General features: G+C 34.0%; 1 protein-coding gene across 1 annotated transcript; it reads right to left on the bottom strand.

Moving 5' to 3' along the window:
• Positions 1-314: 314 nt before the first annotated feature.
• Positions 315-7,085, bottom strand: LOC128986753 (parkin coregulated gene protein-like). The gene is made up of 5 exons (XM_054407267.1): positions 6,888-7,085; positions 6,027-6,240; positions 4,880-5,051; positions 2,001-2,150; positions 315-786 (listed from the first exon to the last, which is right to left on the bottom strand). Exons 1-5 carry the CDS (start codon positions 6,926-6,928, stop codon positions 626-628), a joined length of 738 nt encoding a protein of 245 aa, XP_054263242.1. The 5' UTR covers positions 6,929-7,085; the 3' UTR covers positions 315-625.
• Positions 7,086-20,355: the final 13,270 nt, after the last annotated feature.

The raw sequence follows: 20,355 nt of genomic DNA on the forward strand, positions 1-20,355 counted from the left end.
ATTTTTGGCCATAAGTCTTATCAAAATATTCAATTGATGGAAAATTCAAATTACCTTTGAGCCTTTTTATTCAGGGTAAACTAAAGGGAGTTGGTACTTACTAAGAGGATTCTTCAATTATGATTAAAACTTTCCACTGTAAAGTCGATTACGTGTACCTTGTTTTTCCGAAAAAAGTTTACTTTTACAAACAAATGGGTGAGATTCGCACATAAATGATTCGGTAAATTTGGAAAGTTAACTCACACCGGCGACTTTACAGCGTGCCAGTACAAATTCACTCTCTGAGTACAAAAGGAAAGTACAAAGAGGAATAGACAGTTAAAGAGCAATCGTATATTTAAAAATCATCATAACACTGAATGTAAAATTTATAAATTCCAATAATCCACAAAATTTCGAGTCTTACTTAAAATTTAAAAACTAACACTCTTAAATAACACTTATAATTTAAACCACAGCACCAAACATAACAATTAATCTTTATACAAACCAGGTTTTAGAAATACCTAACTCCAATTGTTAATATTAACAGTAAACGGTGACAATTTAACGAATGTATAAATAGATGTATCACTTGGACGATAACAAATTGACCTGCTCGGTTGTTAGAGATGCTCAAAGCTCAGTTGAGCATGCAGGACTCGTAGGTGGGGATCATGTACTTGATGTTGATGAAGGCATCTTCACCTCCGTACCTCTCCAGGACCTCCAGCGTCTCCTGCACCATGTCTCCGATGTTCTCTCTCTTCTGCTGGCTGTAGTCGATGCCATCCCCACAGTTAACTGTCACACCAACAATACAGGAGTTACAACGGCGATGTAAGAATGGAGTCTAAAGTTATTGGCACCTTTGCCACATACGTTGAATGAACTTTGTGGGCTTTACTTAACTTTGTGTTCTGTGTATTCAGGTTTAAGGATTAATCAAATATGATAACACACGTTGCATCACATATACACATATTATGAGGACCTAACAAGGCCTAAATAAACTGTTTGAAAAGGAGCAATATAAATTTATCAATGGGCAAAATATCTTATCCGTCTTTCCCCTGCCGTAGTCCAGATTTTCTACCAAAATGCTGACTAGTTCTTCATATTATTCATTCTTACAGTAGTAGTACAACGCTAGGGTTAAGATAGTGTTATCGTTGTCCGTTTATTTTGACTAGTTCTTGACGAGTTTTGACATTAAGAAATCTTGAAAAACGTCAACTCATTAAAATAAATAACATTTAACACGGACGTAAAAATTAATAAACAACGATAACGCTATCTTATCTCGATCTTATCTAACAATCTCCACGATGTCAGTAGACCCGTCAGCAGTTTGAGTCTACTGCCTACGCTAGGGTTAAGATAGTGTTATCGTTGTCCATTTATTTTGTACGTCCGTGTTTTGTGTATATGTTTATTTATTTCGATACGTTGACTTGTTGCAAGTAAAGATTTAACTATGTTGTGCTTGCGACGAAACTAGTCAGCATTCTCTTGATGAAAAATTTGGACTACAGACGGAGGAAAGATAGCCTATTTTTTCATTAAAATAGTCCAAGGGGGGGGGTAGTAACTGTTCACCATCAACTTTACCTCACCAATAAATATGCCATTTGATGATTGTGTTTCATTATTTACTTTATATTTGTTTTGCATGTATAAATAATCGGTACATACAAAAAATTGATTAGCCTACACTATATTTGAGTACGTGCAAACACAACTAATAATACTTTAACAGTATCACTAAGCTGCAGGTATTTTTTAATTAAAAAAACAACGTAATCAAATTTGACCACTACTGATATCCTGGGCTGATCTTGAAATAAACTTTCTTAATTTAAAATTAGATATCTCGATAGTTTATGTTTAATTTGAGAGACTATCGTTTGAAATCTTCTTTCGTTTCGTTAAAACAGTTAGTTTACAAGATAGGAAACAATATGATATATATCAAAGAATTCAAGAAGAATGTTTAAATATTTGTAAAATGTACTCACCGTTCATATCCTTGTATACGTTAAGTGCAGGTAGTATCTGCCTGTAGTACGGCACCAGCGCCTCGCCCACCATGTCTGCAGACATTACTAGATGCTGCAGCACCTTCAGCGTGGTGCAGATCACCTCGGAGTTCTTGGTGTTAAGTGCGTCTGGAGCAACAGAATTGCATACAAGAACCTGTCTAAAATTTCTATCGATGTGTATGCTAAAAAACTACATTTATCTGAGTGAATAATACTAGTTTGGACCAGCACAAACTTTTCACAAAATCTAATATCTAAGAACACAATTATCATCACAAAAACATTGTGTAACTGTTACGAATATTTTTTTCGAAAGAGGTCAAGATAGACTCACACTCTGATTCGTATTATTTAAGTATTATTCGTATTATCTTTTACAAACAAATTTGTATCATTAAAATTAATTCAACCAACGATCTTCTAAATCAACATCTAATAAAATATATACTGATGTATTTTACGTTCTAAGGTTATAGAAGTAAAAGTTTTTATAACAGGTCTTATTAGAAAATGTAGCTGTGAACTAGCATCAGCTGACTAGTGTCCTTTATGTTTACGATTTTGGATATTTCGGTTGTCATGGTGACTAAGGGGTGTTGAGTTGAATTAATGTTTAGAGAAGGTTCGTTTTGTTGACCTGTTTTTTAAAGTGTAAAATATAACTAAGTTGTAGAAAGTTCTGAAGAGTTTTATTTTCCCACAAGCTATTTCGGCATGTCTGGAAACGGTACAAGATTTTCGGATTTGGTAAAGTTGTATGATGGCGAGAAGAGCAGGATGTAAGCTAATGTGGTACAGAGATAACAAATTAAAACCTTTGGACCAAGTTAAAACAAAGAAAGATGTTTTCTCGTTGTGTGGGCAATTGATTGGACACTATCCAGTAGCAAGTACATGCTTCGACCTGCATGTAGTTTCGTTAAGAGACATTTGTCGGATCTGAAGTGGGATGATTTGATCAGTGAACGTGCGCAAACTATGTTAACAAATATTATGGATCGAATCGATGAAAGAGACCCAGCCACTGGCAAATGGGCTGTGTCCCCTGGAGAAGAGGGAAAAGTGTGGTGTGACGCAAGCAGTCTAGCGATCGGAGTTTGTCTAGAAATTGAAGGTGAGATAGTCGAAGATGCTTCGTGGCTGAGGAAGCAGCATGATTCAGCACATATCAATTTAGCAGAATTGGTTAAATTGACACTAGCTATCCTAAAAGGAGTAAATTTGGCCCTGCGTTGGGGGTTAAAGAAGATCGTATTAATCACGGATTCAGCGACAGTTCATGCTTGGGTGTCATCTATACTGACGGGGGACCGTCCTATCAAAACACATGGGTTAAGTGAAGTTTTGGTTAGAAGACGATTAAGCCTATTTAAAGACATTATTTTGGAATGCGGTCTCAATGTACAAATAGAACTCATTAAGTCACAGTTCAACAAAGCAGATCTTCTTACAAGAGTGCCAAAAAAATGGTTAGCAAGAAACGAAGAGACTAGCATTGCACTTGTGTGTGAGAATGAGAGTGTGGACCAAAAGACATTGGTGAAACAGGTTCATGACTTGCATAATTTTGGTGTTAACCGTACTTTATTCACCGCCAGACCGTGTCACCCAGACATTAACTTTACCACAAAAGTTGTTGAAGAAGTTGTGAAAAGTTGTAAAGAGTGTCTGTCAATTGATCCATCCAGCATCAAATGGGATCCTGGGTATTTGGATTGCCAGAACAATTGGTATAGGCTTGCCATTGACGTAACACACTATGGTCAAAGCAAGTTCATGACCATTGTGGACTGTGGTCCAAGTAGGTTCTGCATTTGGCGCCGGATCCCAAAAGAGACGAAAGATCAGATTTCTAAAGTGTTGTTGGAATTGTTTACTGATCGAGGGCCACCACATGAGATTTTGATGGACAATAGTGCAACATTTCGATGCGAAGAGATTACTCAGCTCTGTGATAAATGGGGTATTAAAGTTGTGTTTAGGTGTGTCAACCGGCCAAGTGGAAACGGGATAGTTGAGCGAAACCACAGAACAATCAAGCGTATGGCCGCAAGAACTAAAGGGAGTATCCAAGAAATTGTCTATTGGTACAATTTGACACCTAAAGAAGGATTAGGTGGCGATTCATCGCCGAGTTCCCAGATTTTTTCGTACCAATGGCGATGTAAAGGTGAACCTGTAAAAGGTGAAGTGTATGAAGGGTCACATTTTACAGTAGGTGAACGTGGGTATGTCAAGCCACCAAACCCATCCTGTACTTCGAGATGGAAGGAAGGAGTGGTTACTGGACAGTTTTCACCCAGAAGTGTTGAAGTAAATGGCAGGCCTCATCACATAGCAGATGTGCGAAAAGTAGTTGAAAGTAAAAATGAAAGTGTAAGTTGTGTCGGCACCTCGAGGGCGTGTGGTGGTGTTGACACCACGGGGGCGTGTAGCTGTGAACTAGCATCAGCTGACTAGTGTCCTTTATGTTTACGATTTTGGATATTTCGGTTGTCATGGTGACTAAGGGGTGTTGAGTTGAATTAATGTTTAGAGAAGGTTCGTTTTGTTGTCCTGTTTTTTAAAGTGTAAAATATAACTAAGTTGTAGAAAGTTCTGAAGAGTTTTATTTTCCCACAGAAAACACATTGATAATACACACAAGACTAAGAACACAATGTATAGTACAGTGGCTTACAGCCACAGCTACACCGGTCAGGGCGGCAAACGAGAGTCCCATGAGGTGATGACTAAACAAAAATATTTATACTATAGGGCCTAACCCTTGGTAATTCGGTCAAGAAATAAATAGGTACGTATTTTGTTTTACAAATACCCATTTAACATTATGTGTAAATTGATTGCAAACTCACTCTTGATGGGTATGATGAGCTGCGGTATGACGGGTAGGATCTTGTTGCGTCCATGGACCAGCATGTCGTGGATGCCTTGTCTGGCGAAGAACTTGTAGGGATGTTCTGTCTCACACAAGCCATCGAAGAACACGGGCAGGTAATGGTGGAAGTTGAGGCTCTCTATGGGTTGCTGCAAATAAAAAGGAATAGTTTTTTGAAGAAAAAAAATAGTGATTTCATTTGTGCAGTTCTCATCACATTTATTCAACCATTTTAAAACATATTCTTGAGTGTGGCAGATTGCGTGAAAATATAATAATAATATCTATGGTTCTTGCCGTCAACGCAATCAGGAGTAATATTCCACTACGGCCGTTTCGGAGATGACTCCATCGTCCGGTGCGTAGTGGTACACTAAACTATAGTCTTGTCACATTTAACACGAGTTTTCTTCATTTGCATTGCGTCAGGGGTTGAATAAATAATACTACGCACCTGACGATGGAGTCATCTCCGAAACGGCCGTAGTGGAATATTACTCCTGATTGCGTTGACGGTAAGAACCATAGATATTATTATTACATTTTAAAACACCTAGCTTTAAATACTGAACCAGCCCCACGACAAACAAAGCCAATACAGCAACACATTTCACAAAGGAATGCCAACATGAGGAAGATTGTATCAAAGGAGAAGCCATACAATGGAAATTAGCCTATAATTAAAGTAAGTAAACAAAAGATGTGTATCCTTACGGGCAGAAGCGATCTTTTAAATTTGAGATGTAAGGGAAACAGTTTAAATTTATCGCTTAAAATTTACAAATGATGTATATATTGAAGAATCAAATTGTATTACAATCTGAATCACGAGTAGACATGTGGCACGTTAACTGTTAATGTACGGTATCCAACGGTTCTATTTAGGATTCGGTTCTTTATTTTTGTAGCCCAAGGGAACTTGCTCCATGTTTTACTGTATTTGGTATCAAATGTGTTAGGGCTTAATCGTATAGGGTCAGAATAATAATTTCTTATGATACTAACCATGATATATTATCTAGACTATTGTTCTAATTCACCATCGTTTTGGGAAGTCCAGTACACGTTACAACATGGACAAATATAGAGGAATATTATTTTCCAGTAAGGTAACAGTTGCTTACCCTCCAAGCGATCTTGTGTCCGGAGCTGGAGGACTCCATGGAGATGGGGAAGTCTCCGCGGATGTAGAACCTCTTGAAGGCAGTGTTGCCAGCTGTGTGCCTCACCCTGTCTTCTGGCTTGGGAGGCTTCTCCACCACCACGCCCCTCTGGTACGACTGTATAGAAAAGGCGGGAACAACCCTCAGCTTCGGAGCTGGCTTCCTCAGGCTCTCTCTTTCAATAAGTAAGAAGAAATTGACCATTATTTGACATTAGACTATTAAAGGAATTCTAAATACCATGATTGGACATGCTACGTTAGAAGTAGGCCTATTTAAAATTAAATTGGTCAGTAGTTTTATTTTACGAATCCATTTCATGCAGTCGTGCAAATTTTTGTGTGTAAATTATGCCATCCTATTTCGTGTAATTTATAGTAACTGACAAACAACTACTTAAAAGAATTCTAAACTATACAGTCATCATTTTGTATGACATTATCTAATTTGAGTTAATACTCTGCGGTTCTGACCATAATAAATACATTATACAAATGGTTGTCCTACACGTTAAGTTGTAAACTTAAGGCTCATCATGTCGTAAGTTTTAGTTGAATACATAAATACTGTTATGTTAATTAATTGACAAACAATTATTGAAGATGAACTATATACAAGCATTGTCCTAATAGTATATATTTACAATGTTATAGCCTAACGTTGCGTAGTTTTAATAGTCCACTTTTCTAATCTTAACTTAAACAGTGTAGGTAATATATTGGCATTGACATCTTACATTGATAATGTAAACCTAAACACTTTAACCTACTTAAACAAAGAAGAATGTAAACAGAAGACAAGACGTCAACAATATTAGCTTACCTGAAAGCTCTTCCTGAAACGTACTCTCCTTCAACACCCATAATTTATGAGACAAACGCGACACAAATAGCGGAATATTACTTAAAATAAAGTCATTGAAAGTTTGTGGATTCCTGAGAGCGTGGCTTGAATGTCTCGCGGTTCGTGACTGAACACTGGGATGTCATGAAACTATCTGGAGTCTCTAGGCAACAAGTAAACAGAGTTGAATCGATGCAAACTGCACAGCTGACTTGAGGTTTACATGTGGCATAGGAATGTTCACTTACTACGGCGAGACAGTGGCGATTTGTGTCAACACAAAATCTAAATAAAACACAGATAGGTCACAGTTTCAAAGTGATGACGTCAACGGCTGTAAACCAAATTCATTTTCTCGATTCATGAGATAATTCTGTTTACAAACAAACAATATATAATGATAATTGACGAAATTTACTGTTAAATGAATATTTGTATATTTTGTCTGCATTTCATCACACACGGTTTGAACTATTGATTAGTTTGTAAACTACGGCACCTGTATCTATTAAATATAAGGCAAAGCCCTCACTGACTCACTGACTGACTCACTCACTCATCACTAATTCTCTTACTTCCCATTTACCTAGGAGGCTGAAATTTGGTACACTGATTCTTTAGACATTAAATAGGAAAACTAAGCTGTTTTTATTCTGATCGGACTCTCGGGCTCCACCCCAGTTTCTCTGGAGTTTCCCATGTTAACCTTATGAGTACTCATATTGAAATGGAATTAATGAATCTTAACAGCGGTTTCAGTTAAACAAGTTGGTTCTGTTCTATGATGTTCAATAGCATTACAGTTACGAGGATTACCAACAGGGTGCATCACTATTATTTCTTTTACATTTATGACAACAGCTAATTTGCAACCAAAAGGTGAGTGAGCGTAGCGAACGAACTTCAACCTGGATGCGAGTTAGCGTAGCGAACGAGCTCCAACCTAAAAGTGAGTGAGCGTAGCGAACCAACTTCAACTAGGGCGTGATTGAGCCATGCGAACGAGCTCACTTATAAAGTTAAACGGGGCAAAGCCCGCGGGTACAGCTACTTATATTATATCTTACTAATATTATAAATGTGAAAGTTTGTGTGTTTGTTTGTTTGAAGTTCAATCACGCATAAACCACTGGACGGATTGGGCTGAAATTTGGCATGATGATAGCTTACATTCCCGATTAACATATAGGCATATTCTTATCTCAAAAATCATTTCGGGCTCCGCCCCAGTCGCTCTGTAATTCCCATAGCATTTATAAAAACAGCTAATTTGAACTAAGCAGCAACAAAAAACTGTGATTCGCAATGAGAACTGTCAAAGTAGGATTGTTTACAGTTATGTTTATGTTTTTCATTTCATAATTATTTTTTGATATTTTGGGAATTGTTGATAATTTATTTTTCTCTATTGTTTAGGTGAAGTGGTAGAACATCAAGATGTATGGAGTAAAGGAAGTAAAGAACATTATGGCTATGGTAGATGTGTAATACTATAGAATACTGTAAATTAAAAAAAACAAATATTATCAAACTGTGTCCTCCCTTATTGCAAACGCAAAGCTTGAGTATAACTGCAATAAGCATTTTATACTTATATTCCAACCCCGTACGAAGGACGGGTACTTTGCTAGTACCTGTATATAGGGTGATTGTGGAAATGTCCGTGTTATAATTAATGAAGTACGGTACGGTAACGTTAATTCAAATAGTTAGGTAAAAGCGAGGGTATGATTCTGAATTGCAGTGGTTACGTTGATTTACAATGAATGTTATACAACGCTGAACGTTATTATAAAAGGGAAGAGGTTACATCCCGCCTAAGACCTATTTTACGTGACAGATAACTTCACCCAAAACTTTTTGTTGCAATATAAAAATGATAAATCTCGGTAAGTTAATCTGTAAAAGATAGATCAATTAAAATCTGTATATAATACTGCACGTTGAATGAAAAAAAAAACTCATAGACTGGTCCACCGGTCCCCGGTAGTTGATGTTATGTTGCAAGAATTAGAACAAATCAATAGTTTGCACAATTCCTCACGGATCCTTTCGTGTGGTCTTCAATATTTGGGTCTGCTCAATACATATTACCAGTAAAGCGCTTCACTATAATGACCAAGCTAAACCATGCATTTAACATACTTCCTGCATGAAGGAAGTATGTTAAATCTATGGTTTAGCTTGGCTTGGTCAATCCCTTGCCTTCTAGATCTGTTAGCCTCATGGGAGAAATCGCATTACATATTTTGTCTGGAGAATGTGTATAATGTGTTGTTATCCACATTTTTATTCTTTGTTATTTCACTGCTTTATGGACTACGTATGTGGACAACTTAATCGTCAACACTAGTGAGTACTACGACTATCCACAGTACTATCCTGATAATTAGACCAATTAGTTAATACCAAGGCATACATGTGGATCGGATTCCACTAAAAATGTAGGTCCCTTAGTTGCCATTAGCTGTGTGGGCTATTAATTAACAGCTGTGTCAAAGGAATATGTCGGCCTCATTAACTAACAAGACTACAAGATCGCGCCACTCATCTCCTTTCATACTTGGCTTAAAATACCTACTTTGTATGGTCGCCATTTCATTGAAAAGTACAAAGTAAAGTAAAGTATTATCCTATACAGTCAACATGAACCACATTTGTCCGATGATCCTTGAGGTACCAGAGAGGGACTGTTGCATGTCTCGTGCCCACATGCAACCCAAAATGCACTAGTACAACTTACATGCCGCATTTAGAGTAGACATTGCACGAACCTAAATAACCTATAAACTTTATATTATTTTTGTTCCACTGCAAAATCAATGAAAACTATTCTTCTATTCTAGACGTTCCATTTGTGAGACCACATAATTTATACCCACTTGTTATACTACCCTACGTTTCAAAGTTTCCAAAATATTATAATTGAGTTATATTTGTACTCCAAATCAGTTCATTTGATAAAAATTCAATGCTAAAATATTTAAAAATATCCAACAAGAAAACAAAGAAAATTATAGTTTAGAATCACATCACATTACACGTTATTTGATGTAAAAACCTAAAACCTTAAAATATTATTCAATGTGGCTAATACAACTGTTCATTTTGCACAGTACTTATTTATTTCTCTAAAGTTTAATTGTATTTAATATATAGATAACAACAACCAAAGCAAACAGAGAGCCTTTTTTTAGACAAATATAATGGTGTACAGGCATATCCATCTTGACAAATAAATAATTTGATTCTTAGTTTGTTAACATTTTTAAATAATTTGTTTTACATTTAGAACTTTTTAGAGACTTATGCCTCTACATGCTCTTATACTTATACTTATACTTTTATGCCTTATACTTATGCTACATGATTAGGAGTGTACCATTAATCATGATTAAAATATAAAATCTAAAAAAAGAAAAAAATAGGAGCAACAACAAATGATTAAACTTAGCTTATATTATAATTTTTCTGTTTTCCTAAATTAGGGCTTGGTAAACAACAATTTTCTGACAGCTGTCATCAATGCTTTTTGGTGGTTCGAAACTAGACCAAGCTGTCTTTGATAATTGGACTTTAAAGAGAAAATCACGTATAACATTTTTCCCAAAATCGCTTCGTTAACCAGATATCCACCGTTTTGTATTTTTTACATAAACATTTTTATCCTTGATATTTTTTTAACCGATCTTTATACAACTTGGTATGTATGGTAGAAGAGACCCATGTTAGAAAAAAAATCATCTTGATTCAACTTAAAATTTCAAATTTGCGGCCATTTTTAGTTGTAAAAATGGGGTAGAATAAGGCTAAAAATCTAAAAACCGTAACTAAAATCGTAATATTTCAGCTATTTCTTATTTGATCTTTTTGAATTTGGTATCGTTTGATTTAGAATAAAACATTCTAAATGAAAGTGTAGCAGATGTTGGTTCATAAAATCAGCCGTTTTTAAGTCATTTAAGTTTAAAAAATTAAAAGCCACTTTAAAAAATTTTTTTTGTTGAATCAAGATATTTTTTTTTCTAAAATGGTTCTTTTTTATCTTAACATACATACCGAGTCTTATAAAGATCAGTTGAAAAAGTCCGAAGATAAAAATGTTTATGTAAAAAATAAGCGATTTTAGAAAAATTTTTATACTAGATTTTCTCTTGATTTTTTTGACCCAAGGAATCACTGGTAAAATATGTCCCCACCTTTTTTGAAGATCCTGTATAAATGCAAAGAGAAAAATATTTTTGAAATGTTATACTGTATTGTATTTTCCAACTTGCACAGATTTGTGTCAGTAGTGGTTTATACAACGCCTTCAGTTTTCAAACCTTTTCTGAACACTTGCCTGTATTGCATGTGATTGCCAAAGTTTGAAGGCAGCACGGACGTTACGGATTGACCCTACAGTCGCTTTTACATCGTTTGGATGCACAATTATAAAAAATGTACATGATAAAATGTATAAACATTAGGAGTTAACTGTGTAGGTTTCCAAAGTAAACTATATTTAATTTTCAATTATCAAATAGTCTACTTTACAGAATAAGCCTTCAATACAGCATCGAGGATTCTAACACATAGATGTACGAGTTTGTGTTATGTTGAATCAGATTCTGAAGGCTCAAAATATTGTAGCATGTCTTTCTGTTTATAAGGAAGTGTCCAAAATTACGGTGTTTTATGTCTATCTGCATGTTGATCATTGATTTAAAATAGAGACAATAAAAGATCTTCTATCTTAAACAAGTTGCATTTCCATAAAAAAAATCTATGGCTAATCAAAAAAGTGGTGTCAGAAATCTGATACAACATACTCTACGTACTATACGTAAAAACCTTTTTATGAATAAACGGTGGGAGTACCTACAGTATGATATTTTATTTAGAAAAGCACAAACGTTGCTATAGCTTTAAGGCCGTAATTTTTTATCAATAATGGGTTTACTATATTTTTAGTATTTAAAGTACCATTGCATACCGGTACTAAATTTGAATTAAAATCCGTTAAATACATTTTTAGCGAATTTCCCTATAGGGAAGTAGCTATTACCGTAGGTGGCACGGTAAGACCTAGACCCGAGATCGATTTACTTTTTCATTTTGATGTCCCCAGAGGCCAAAAACACCATTCGTTCAAATTTTTATATATGTATATATATATATATAGACATATATATATATATATATATATATATATATATATATATATATATATATATATATATATATACGTCCGTGAACGCGATAACTTGAGTACTTTTTGTCCGATTTTGATGAAATTTGGTTTAAAGGTGTAAAGCGGGCGGGATAAACTTGAATGAGTTCGCGAACCAGCATGATCGGACCCTGGGAACGGGGCTTTACGGGGGGTTTTATGGGGTAAAAATTGGTTTTTCTCAGTTTTGACCCTCAAAACACAAAATTTCCCAATTTCTCTTTAGACCTTTTTAAAGAGCTTAAAAAAACAATTAATTTAGTATATAAAAGTATTTTTGTTCGGTTAATAGTAACGGAGAAAATTAAAAAAATTGTAAATTTAAAATTCCCATGTTATTCTTATGGAGAATATTGTCAAATGTTGTAGTTTGCTTGTTTATGGATATATTTTGTATTTTGATCAAATTTATTTATTTTGTACTAAGCTATCAATATTTTACAAAAAACACACTTTATTAGTTTCCTTGTAGCAGCAAACCTAGGTACTCGTTAAACCTAATGTTATTAAAATATATTTAATTGAATATCAATTAAGACGAATGGAAATTCGCTTAGTCGGCAGGTTTGCTGCGGTGGGGGTATTGCTTATTTTATGGAGTTTTTATGTGAAAATCACTTAATTACAATGACATTTTGGCAATAATTGTTACAGAGATGTGGGTCGTGGCAAGGCCACACTATACTAATAGTACTAGTACTGTAGTATAGTGTGGCCTTGGTTGTGCACTGTACGGAGGTGTTAAAAATTAGAAGGACCGGGCCGCTTAAAAATAAAAATGTTTCCATTATTTTACGGGTTTTCATGAAGATACCATGGGTTAATACCCTCGTGCCGAACTTTATCGAACCCGGCCACGGGTGTGGTCTGTAGCTCTGTATACATCCACACACTTCGAAAACCACCTTTTTGGATACAGAGCGTTTATTATAACTTATAAACTCACATTAAATTTGTCAAAACCTGTGGATTTTGGCTTTGACTTCATTTCAGAGAGTGTTAACATTTCTTAGTATCGAATATCAAATTTTAAAATCTTACATAATACTTTCAGAGATTTCTCTTCCTTGGTTTTGTGGTTACTCATGTTTTGATCTTCGGGCTCTTTTACACCAACGAGGCTAGGCTAACATTCCAACACTAGTTTCGATTTTTCATATTCAGCTTCGTATACATCCCCTGTTACAGAGCTTAAAACTAAATACTACGTAGATTTTTATTTCGAAACAGTTATTGAGCGTTCTGCTTCTGTTTTACAAATACTCCTCCTGAACGGCTGAAGCAATCTGCACGAAATTTAGCAAAATAAATTGTAATAATTTAATTTAATATTTAATTTAATATATTTATTTACGGACATGAACAAGATGGACCATTGACTTTGGATACTGCAAATAGACAATTCATTTTCGTGAACCATATCTAACATTGAGTTTGGATAATGCAAGTTAACAAGCATGCTCCTTATTTGTGTATTATGTAAATCGTGTACAACAGTGGCTTTGTATATTTCTCTGTAAAATGTCCGTAAATAAATAAATGAACTGAAATTATAACAATTCATTTACGTTACCCAAATGTGCCATTGAGTCTGGATACTGCAAGTCAACTATCATTGACTTTAAATACTGCAAATAGGCTTCTTATTTATGTGAAACAAATGCGACTTTGGACACTGCAAGTAAACAGTTCATTTACGTAAAACAGACGTACCATTGACTTTAGAACCTGTAAATAGATATTCCATTTAAGTGAACCAGGCGTTCCATTGTCTTTGGATACTTCAAATAGGCATTCCATTTATGCGAACCAAATATATCATTGACATTGGATACTCCAAGTAGACATTTAATTTATGAGAACCAAATAAAAAAAAATATAGACTTTGGTTCCTGCAAGTAGACAATTAATTTACGTGAACCAGACTTATAATTGACTTTTGATACTGCAAATAAACATTCCATTTATGTGAACCAAATATACCATTGACATTGGATACTGCAAGTATATATCTCATATACGAGAAACAGATGTAGCATTGACTTTAGAAAAGTATTGGATTAATATACTAGCTCCACAATAGCAGACAACTGCATTGTACACCTAGTTACTTGTGTCTCATCATACCTAATATTGTTAACTAGCCACTTTAATATCGGGTTATTTAGCTCGGAGCCTATTGCCAATTATTTAAAAGTATATGGTGCCACATGTTGTCGATTGAAGATACAAATGGGCAGTAGTTTTTATCATTCATTTCCAGCTACACAAATGAAAAAAATAAAACTAGCAAAAGCAAGCGAATTTTGATGTTTGACAAAAGCTATAAACAAATGAAAATCCTTCTTTATTGAGGCGAACTTAGGACCTCATGGTCCTTTCTTACAGTTAACCTCTACAGTTAACAAAGACATAATGTGAACAAAATTAGAAATAAAACAGGTGGTTGGATCGTAAAACCAATTGAAATTTATTTTGAGTAATTTTAAACATCAATAAATAAATCTAAAAACATATATATTTTTTAAATCTGAATATTAAGTCACGTGCAAAATAGTATATTTCATAACAAGAGTAGAAAGTGAGTCATTACATATTTGAGTCCATGGCTTTAAATGGTTAAGAATATGTTTACACCCACTTTCACTCGTGTTTTAACGTTACTTTTCGCTATACTACAAAGAATAATTGTTTTCTTCATTACAAAATTCATAGAATTTTTAGGTTTTGCCTTCAATTTAATTTTAATCTTTACTTTTAAGAATTAAATCAGTTGATAAAACAATAACAAATATTTGTTTGTTTACGTCGGCAAAATACAAAAAGATAGGAATCATTACTTTCGCATAGTAAACATTCTTTTGCCATTTCGCAGGTGATAAACATGTAAAAAAATAGGTCATTTCACAGTAGAGTAGCGAAAAAGCATTTGCAACAATCAGAGTTTTGCATGAATCAGGAACGGAGTGGCACCCATTGATGTATATAACTTAACTATATTGACTATATTAGACTATATACAAGTTATAAGTTATTGAAAAGACTTTATTCAAGTATTTGTAAATTTACTTGTTCAATTCTGATTCGGGAGTTTTGTCAATTCCAAATAAATAGTTGATTTTCATAGCTGACTAAACCTTACAATCGTTTATCTTAAATTAGAAACATTTAAGTCCTGGCAACGAAAAAAGTAGTTTTTTAATGCATATTTGTGAAAGTGAATTTGGTCATTTGCGTTCTTCAAGCATTTCTTAATACAACAAAATTGATTAATAGGTAAAAGTAAGGTAATAATTTAGATACGTAATATAAAAGATAATTTATAAAGTAGTACATGAACAATCACATTTAACAAGCACTAGCTCGTTTATCCAAACATTGACAAATATCACAAACTATCTCACGCTGAGCTGCTGTGGTCCAGCGTATCGACGGTCACGCTAATTGCTTTGGTTGATTAAATATTTGGTTGGGAATGTAAACCACTTTATGGTTACAAATCTCTACAGAAACAGTCAAAGGAAATGACACGTATTTTGATGTATATTAACATACATCACACTGACAATATCTGTGTTTGCATACCACCCCTGTGGCATTGACGGTTGGTTTCGGCGTACAACATATTTTAAAAAAAATATAATGCATTATTCATGTTCTCTCAAAGTGAAAATTTAATATTCTTATATTGCACCTTCGTTATTAGTATGTACTGTATTATACAAAAATGTTAAAACTGCTAAAAGCAGTAAGCTGTCACCAATGATATCTTTGTGGAGAATAAATATGACAAAAATATCATTTATAAATATTTTTTTTAATAGGAAATTTCTTTAGTGAAAAAATAGTCCTATCAATGTAGTCTTTATAAATTAATATCACAAAGTTTGTGTTTATTGGAGCAGCAAATAATGCCATTGAGCCCTTAGTATTTATTGGTTTAGGCTGTAGATTTTTAATTAATTACATCTATCATTTGATTTCTTCAACGCTACTTTTTCTTGTAGCTATTTAGCATTTTATTTAGCATTATTAGCTATTTACGTATTTAGTACGTATTAATATACAATTGGAAAGTTTGTTGTCTGAGCTGATTTTTTTGTAATCCTTGTTCAACGGATGAATTAATTATATTGATTAAATTAATTAATTATACTCATATTTTAACCTAAAATCCTAAACCTAAAATCTCGGATAACACTAATTCAGTACTATGGAATATTAATTATTTTAAAAACATAATCGAATGATTCATTTTCTAGGAACCATTTTAAGGAAGCACTTTTAGTATCTTTAAACCTGCTTCCTGAAGCTGACTTCCTTAACATTATCGCGAGCATGGAAAGTGGACATTCCCATAGGGATGGTAATGAACGCCTTATGTCTGCTATAAACATGCAAATATTAGCCAAGTGAGGTAATACTACACACTGCATGTAATAGGATGCTTGACCAGTGTAATATCTTAGATAAAGAAAGTTTCAATCAGAGATCTGCCAGATTGCCATGATAGTAGCATGATAACCGGTATAAGCGGCAACGTGGGGCGTTAATCCTCATAAATGTCAACTATATATAACGTACAATTACGAGCAAATACAATTTACTTAGTAGTAATTTCCATGTTACTTAATACTAATTACCATCCTTGCCCTTCCTTGAGCTCATGTTATGCATTTCTGAACGAAAACTCTATGCATGTTTTTTTCTATCTATTTAACTGTACAGCTATTTATTTATTGTAGCGTCTCTGTGATATGATAGCCTTTCTATTTTGTATGCTAAAATGTGACTGTGATAATGTATCGCTATTGTTTTATATATGTGTCTCTGACGAGGTCTATTGTAATCAATGATTATTTAATGACCAATAAATTACTTGATTACTTGATTACTTGAGGAAGATATTGGAACAAAGTAGGCTACTTTTTTATGACACTTACCATGAACTTAATGTCATTCACCTAACATAAGATAATTATTGTAGACAGTTATTATAAAAACTGATTTTACCTATTTTGGGTTTAGTACAATCCACAGCATTGAAACATTTTTTTTAATGCACTACTGCATAGGCCTACTGCAATATATCAATACTTGAGAAATGTGTTTTAATACAAAGAAAATATGTGGGCCAGACTATTAGCGAGCCTGAGAAGGTTATTTACGTACAAACATACGAGTTAGAGTTCTTTCTTTCTATGTTGAGATGTTCCTGGTCTTGTCACCGTGACACCTAAACTATATCTCAAGTTCGTGGAAATCCTATAAACTTACAAATTTATGTCCACGGACTTATTCTTGGTGCGTTGCTTATATTTTGTCAAATTTTAAGCTATTTATTGGCAAAATAATTGCAAAATTGAGGCACTTCTCATGTCTGACGTTCTATACTAGTAAAACCGGATGGTTAGCTGTCCAAATAAACTGGATTTTCAAGTTAAATGACAACTTGACGTTTGAATCAGTTTGACAGCCATGAAACGTATTCATCCAACCGATCAATAGATTAATTATATATGATTACATATTTTCTCAATGTTGACTAAAACGAAATGTCTACAGAATTTCAATTGGGTTTTCGATGAAGTAATCATTTTTCATTTAACTTAGATATTACCTTATATTATAATTTATTACTCTCACTAGTTATTTAAATAGTTCACAATTACATACTACTTCGAGGAATCTGCAGATCTATTTGGAAATCTAAATAGGTCTAAATATAACTCTGTTCGAATGAAAATAAGTATATGTACTGTGTAAATGTAAAACAAATATTTTGTTAAATATGTATACAAAGTACGTAGTTTGTGTCGTATGCCTAGACTGAAAATAAATTACGCATTTAAAACATGTTTCATGACATTATTAATTAATACTCAATTCTCAAAGTAATAATTGATAGTTTGTTACTCTTGTTTGTTGACATCTTTGTTTAATGACGCAAAACAACTTTAAAAATTTTTGGAAATATGAGCCGTTGAGAGGAAAAGTGGTGTTAAGTATTTTTTTACCTAGTTCAATGCGATCCTGAAACCTTATTTCATGCTCGTACATATTGTACACCGCCATAACCTGTGCTTCGCAACGGGAAGAGAACGCCAAAGAGAATAATATGATCCATAGATCTGTTGTAACTTATATAGATAATCTTTTATTAATCCACTAAAAGTATTAACTGGCCTCCCAATTTCCCATACATTATTTTTGGGGAAATAAGTCATACAAACACAATAGAGTTTTATAAACATTTTAGGAAAAAGTCAGTAAGTTAATGATCTATGCACTTAAAAAATTAAACGCCTTATTCGTACAGTTTCAACAGTTGTTTATTAAATTGAAAACATAATCTTAACTGTTAACAATCCTACTTTGACAGTTCTCTATTGTTGTTGCTGCTTGGTTCAAATCAGCTGTTGTCATACATTTTACATTTAATTGTGCTGCTTCCTGTTGGTAAAACTTGTAACTTTTTAATGCTATTGATCAAATTGTTTAGTTGAAACAGCTGTTAAGATTCTTTTAATCAATTGAAATATGAGTACTCATAAAGTCCACATGGGAAACTCCAGAGCCACTGGGGCGGAGCCTATTCGGCGGATCTGCAACAAACTTCACACAAACCATCCTTGAATAATCCTTAATGATGTCTGAAAGTTTCATTACCATCTGTCTAGCGGGTTCGGAGTCCATAGGGTACATACACACATACTTCCTCTTTTATCGATTTAGATTGGGAAAAGTGGTTCAAGTCAAAACCAGAGGGTAACATTTATTCAGGAGGCAGTGAACAGGTTTGCAAATAAGTGCATGGTAATTTCATTTCAAACTAAAGTGGGGTAAGTCTGACTTTTGGAAACTGCTGATTTTAGAGAGCTGGCTATGTTTTAGAATAAACGTAGTGTATTATAGAGTATGTTTAAGTTATTCAATGATCATTTTAGCCACACGTTTCCATTAGGTACCTAAGATATGAGTGACTATTCTACGTCTACTATTCTTCAGAATTTTAGATCAGAATATGTACCAACAATGAATCAGGTAACAGTAGACATAACCTAAAACACGGTGTCTAGTACTTAACAAAATAATTAAATGAATAAGTGGATTGTTAAATTGAACATTTAACTACTATAATATAGGCATATAATTATATTGCCTCCTATAATTTACAGTTAAAGTCCTCATTAAACTTTATATATCTCAACACAAATTATAACTGACTCACACCACTTTTCCTCTCAACTAAATGGAACTTAAACTTTAGATAGGTAATAACTTATCATATAAAAAAAAATATATCCGCGTAAACAAGCAAACTAAGTTTCCATAATCTATAAACTACTAAATCGATATTCAAATAACCGTTTGTGAATTCACCATTCAAATAGGACCAATGGTGACTTCTGTAGAAAAACAAATGTTTCATATAACTGATAATTAGATTCCAAATTCAATGATAGGTTATGATGGGACCATAATTCAATATTTATTTCCCAAAGCTATGAACAAGTCGTCACTCCCCAAGCTGCTCGAGTCTATTACACGACCGTTTACAAAGCGTTTCCGCCTTACAATACAATCGGTTACATAATGTGTAATGAAGAGAGTGGCCGCAAGTGACAGATATTAGCATAAGAATTGGATCTGTCTGTGAAGGCCACTTTCACTTCGTCCTTGACCGTCACCTGTCCTGCCACCCTGGCCTCTGGTCTGACACACGACTATCACAACACAACTCCTTGCTATATTAACCTTTGTGACTGATTGAAACAATATCAGAGTCAATCCATCTTCGTTTGGTGTTATCTAAAGTAAGGCAACGACGATTTGAGTTGTATGAAGGATGTTTTATAGTCTCTCATTTGAAAGAATTTCTTTCTGCGTAGTGATTGTTTATTCATGCGTTCATAATTTACCACAAATTTTTTATCATCTTGACTACGTTAAAGTAGAAATCGGTCAGAGACTATACTCTTAGCAATATGGGAGTACCCCAGAACACGAAGTAAAAAAGGGCACTCCCATATTGTTAACAGTATCATGATTCACACACAACATGTTGCTCTATGTAACATTGATATAGCTCTGGCTTAAATTTATAAATAATGGAGTTACATACTCTAGTTTTCGTATATAATTAAATCATATACCGTTTTTGGATTTAGAAAATTTAAGAGTTAGGCAATAGGAATTATTTGAGTCATATTGAGTGTGAATTACAGTATAGTG

Source organism: Macrosteles quadrilineatus, unplaced genomic scaffold, assembly GCF_028750875.1.
Source record: "Macrosteles quadrilineatus isolate MER2022 unplaced genomic scaffold, UCM_ALF_1.0 Scaffold_2__2_contigs__length_208266976, whole genome shotgun sequence".
Classification (NCBI taxonomy): Eukaryota; Metazoa; Arthropoda; class Insecta; order Hemiptera; family Cicadellidae; genus Macrosteles; species Macrosteles quadrilineatus.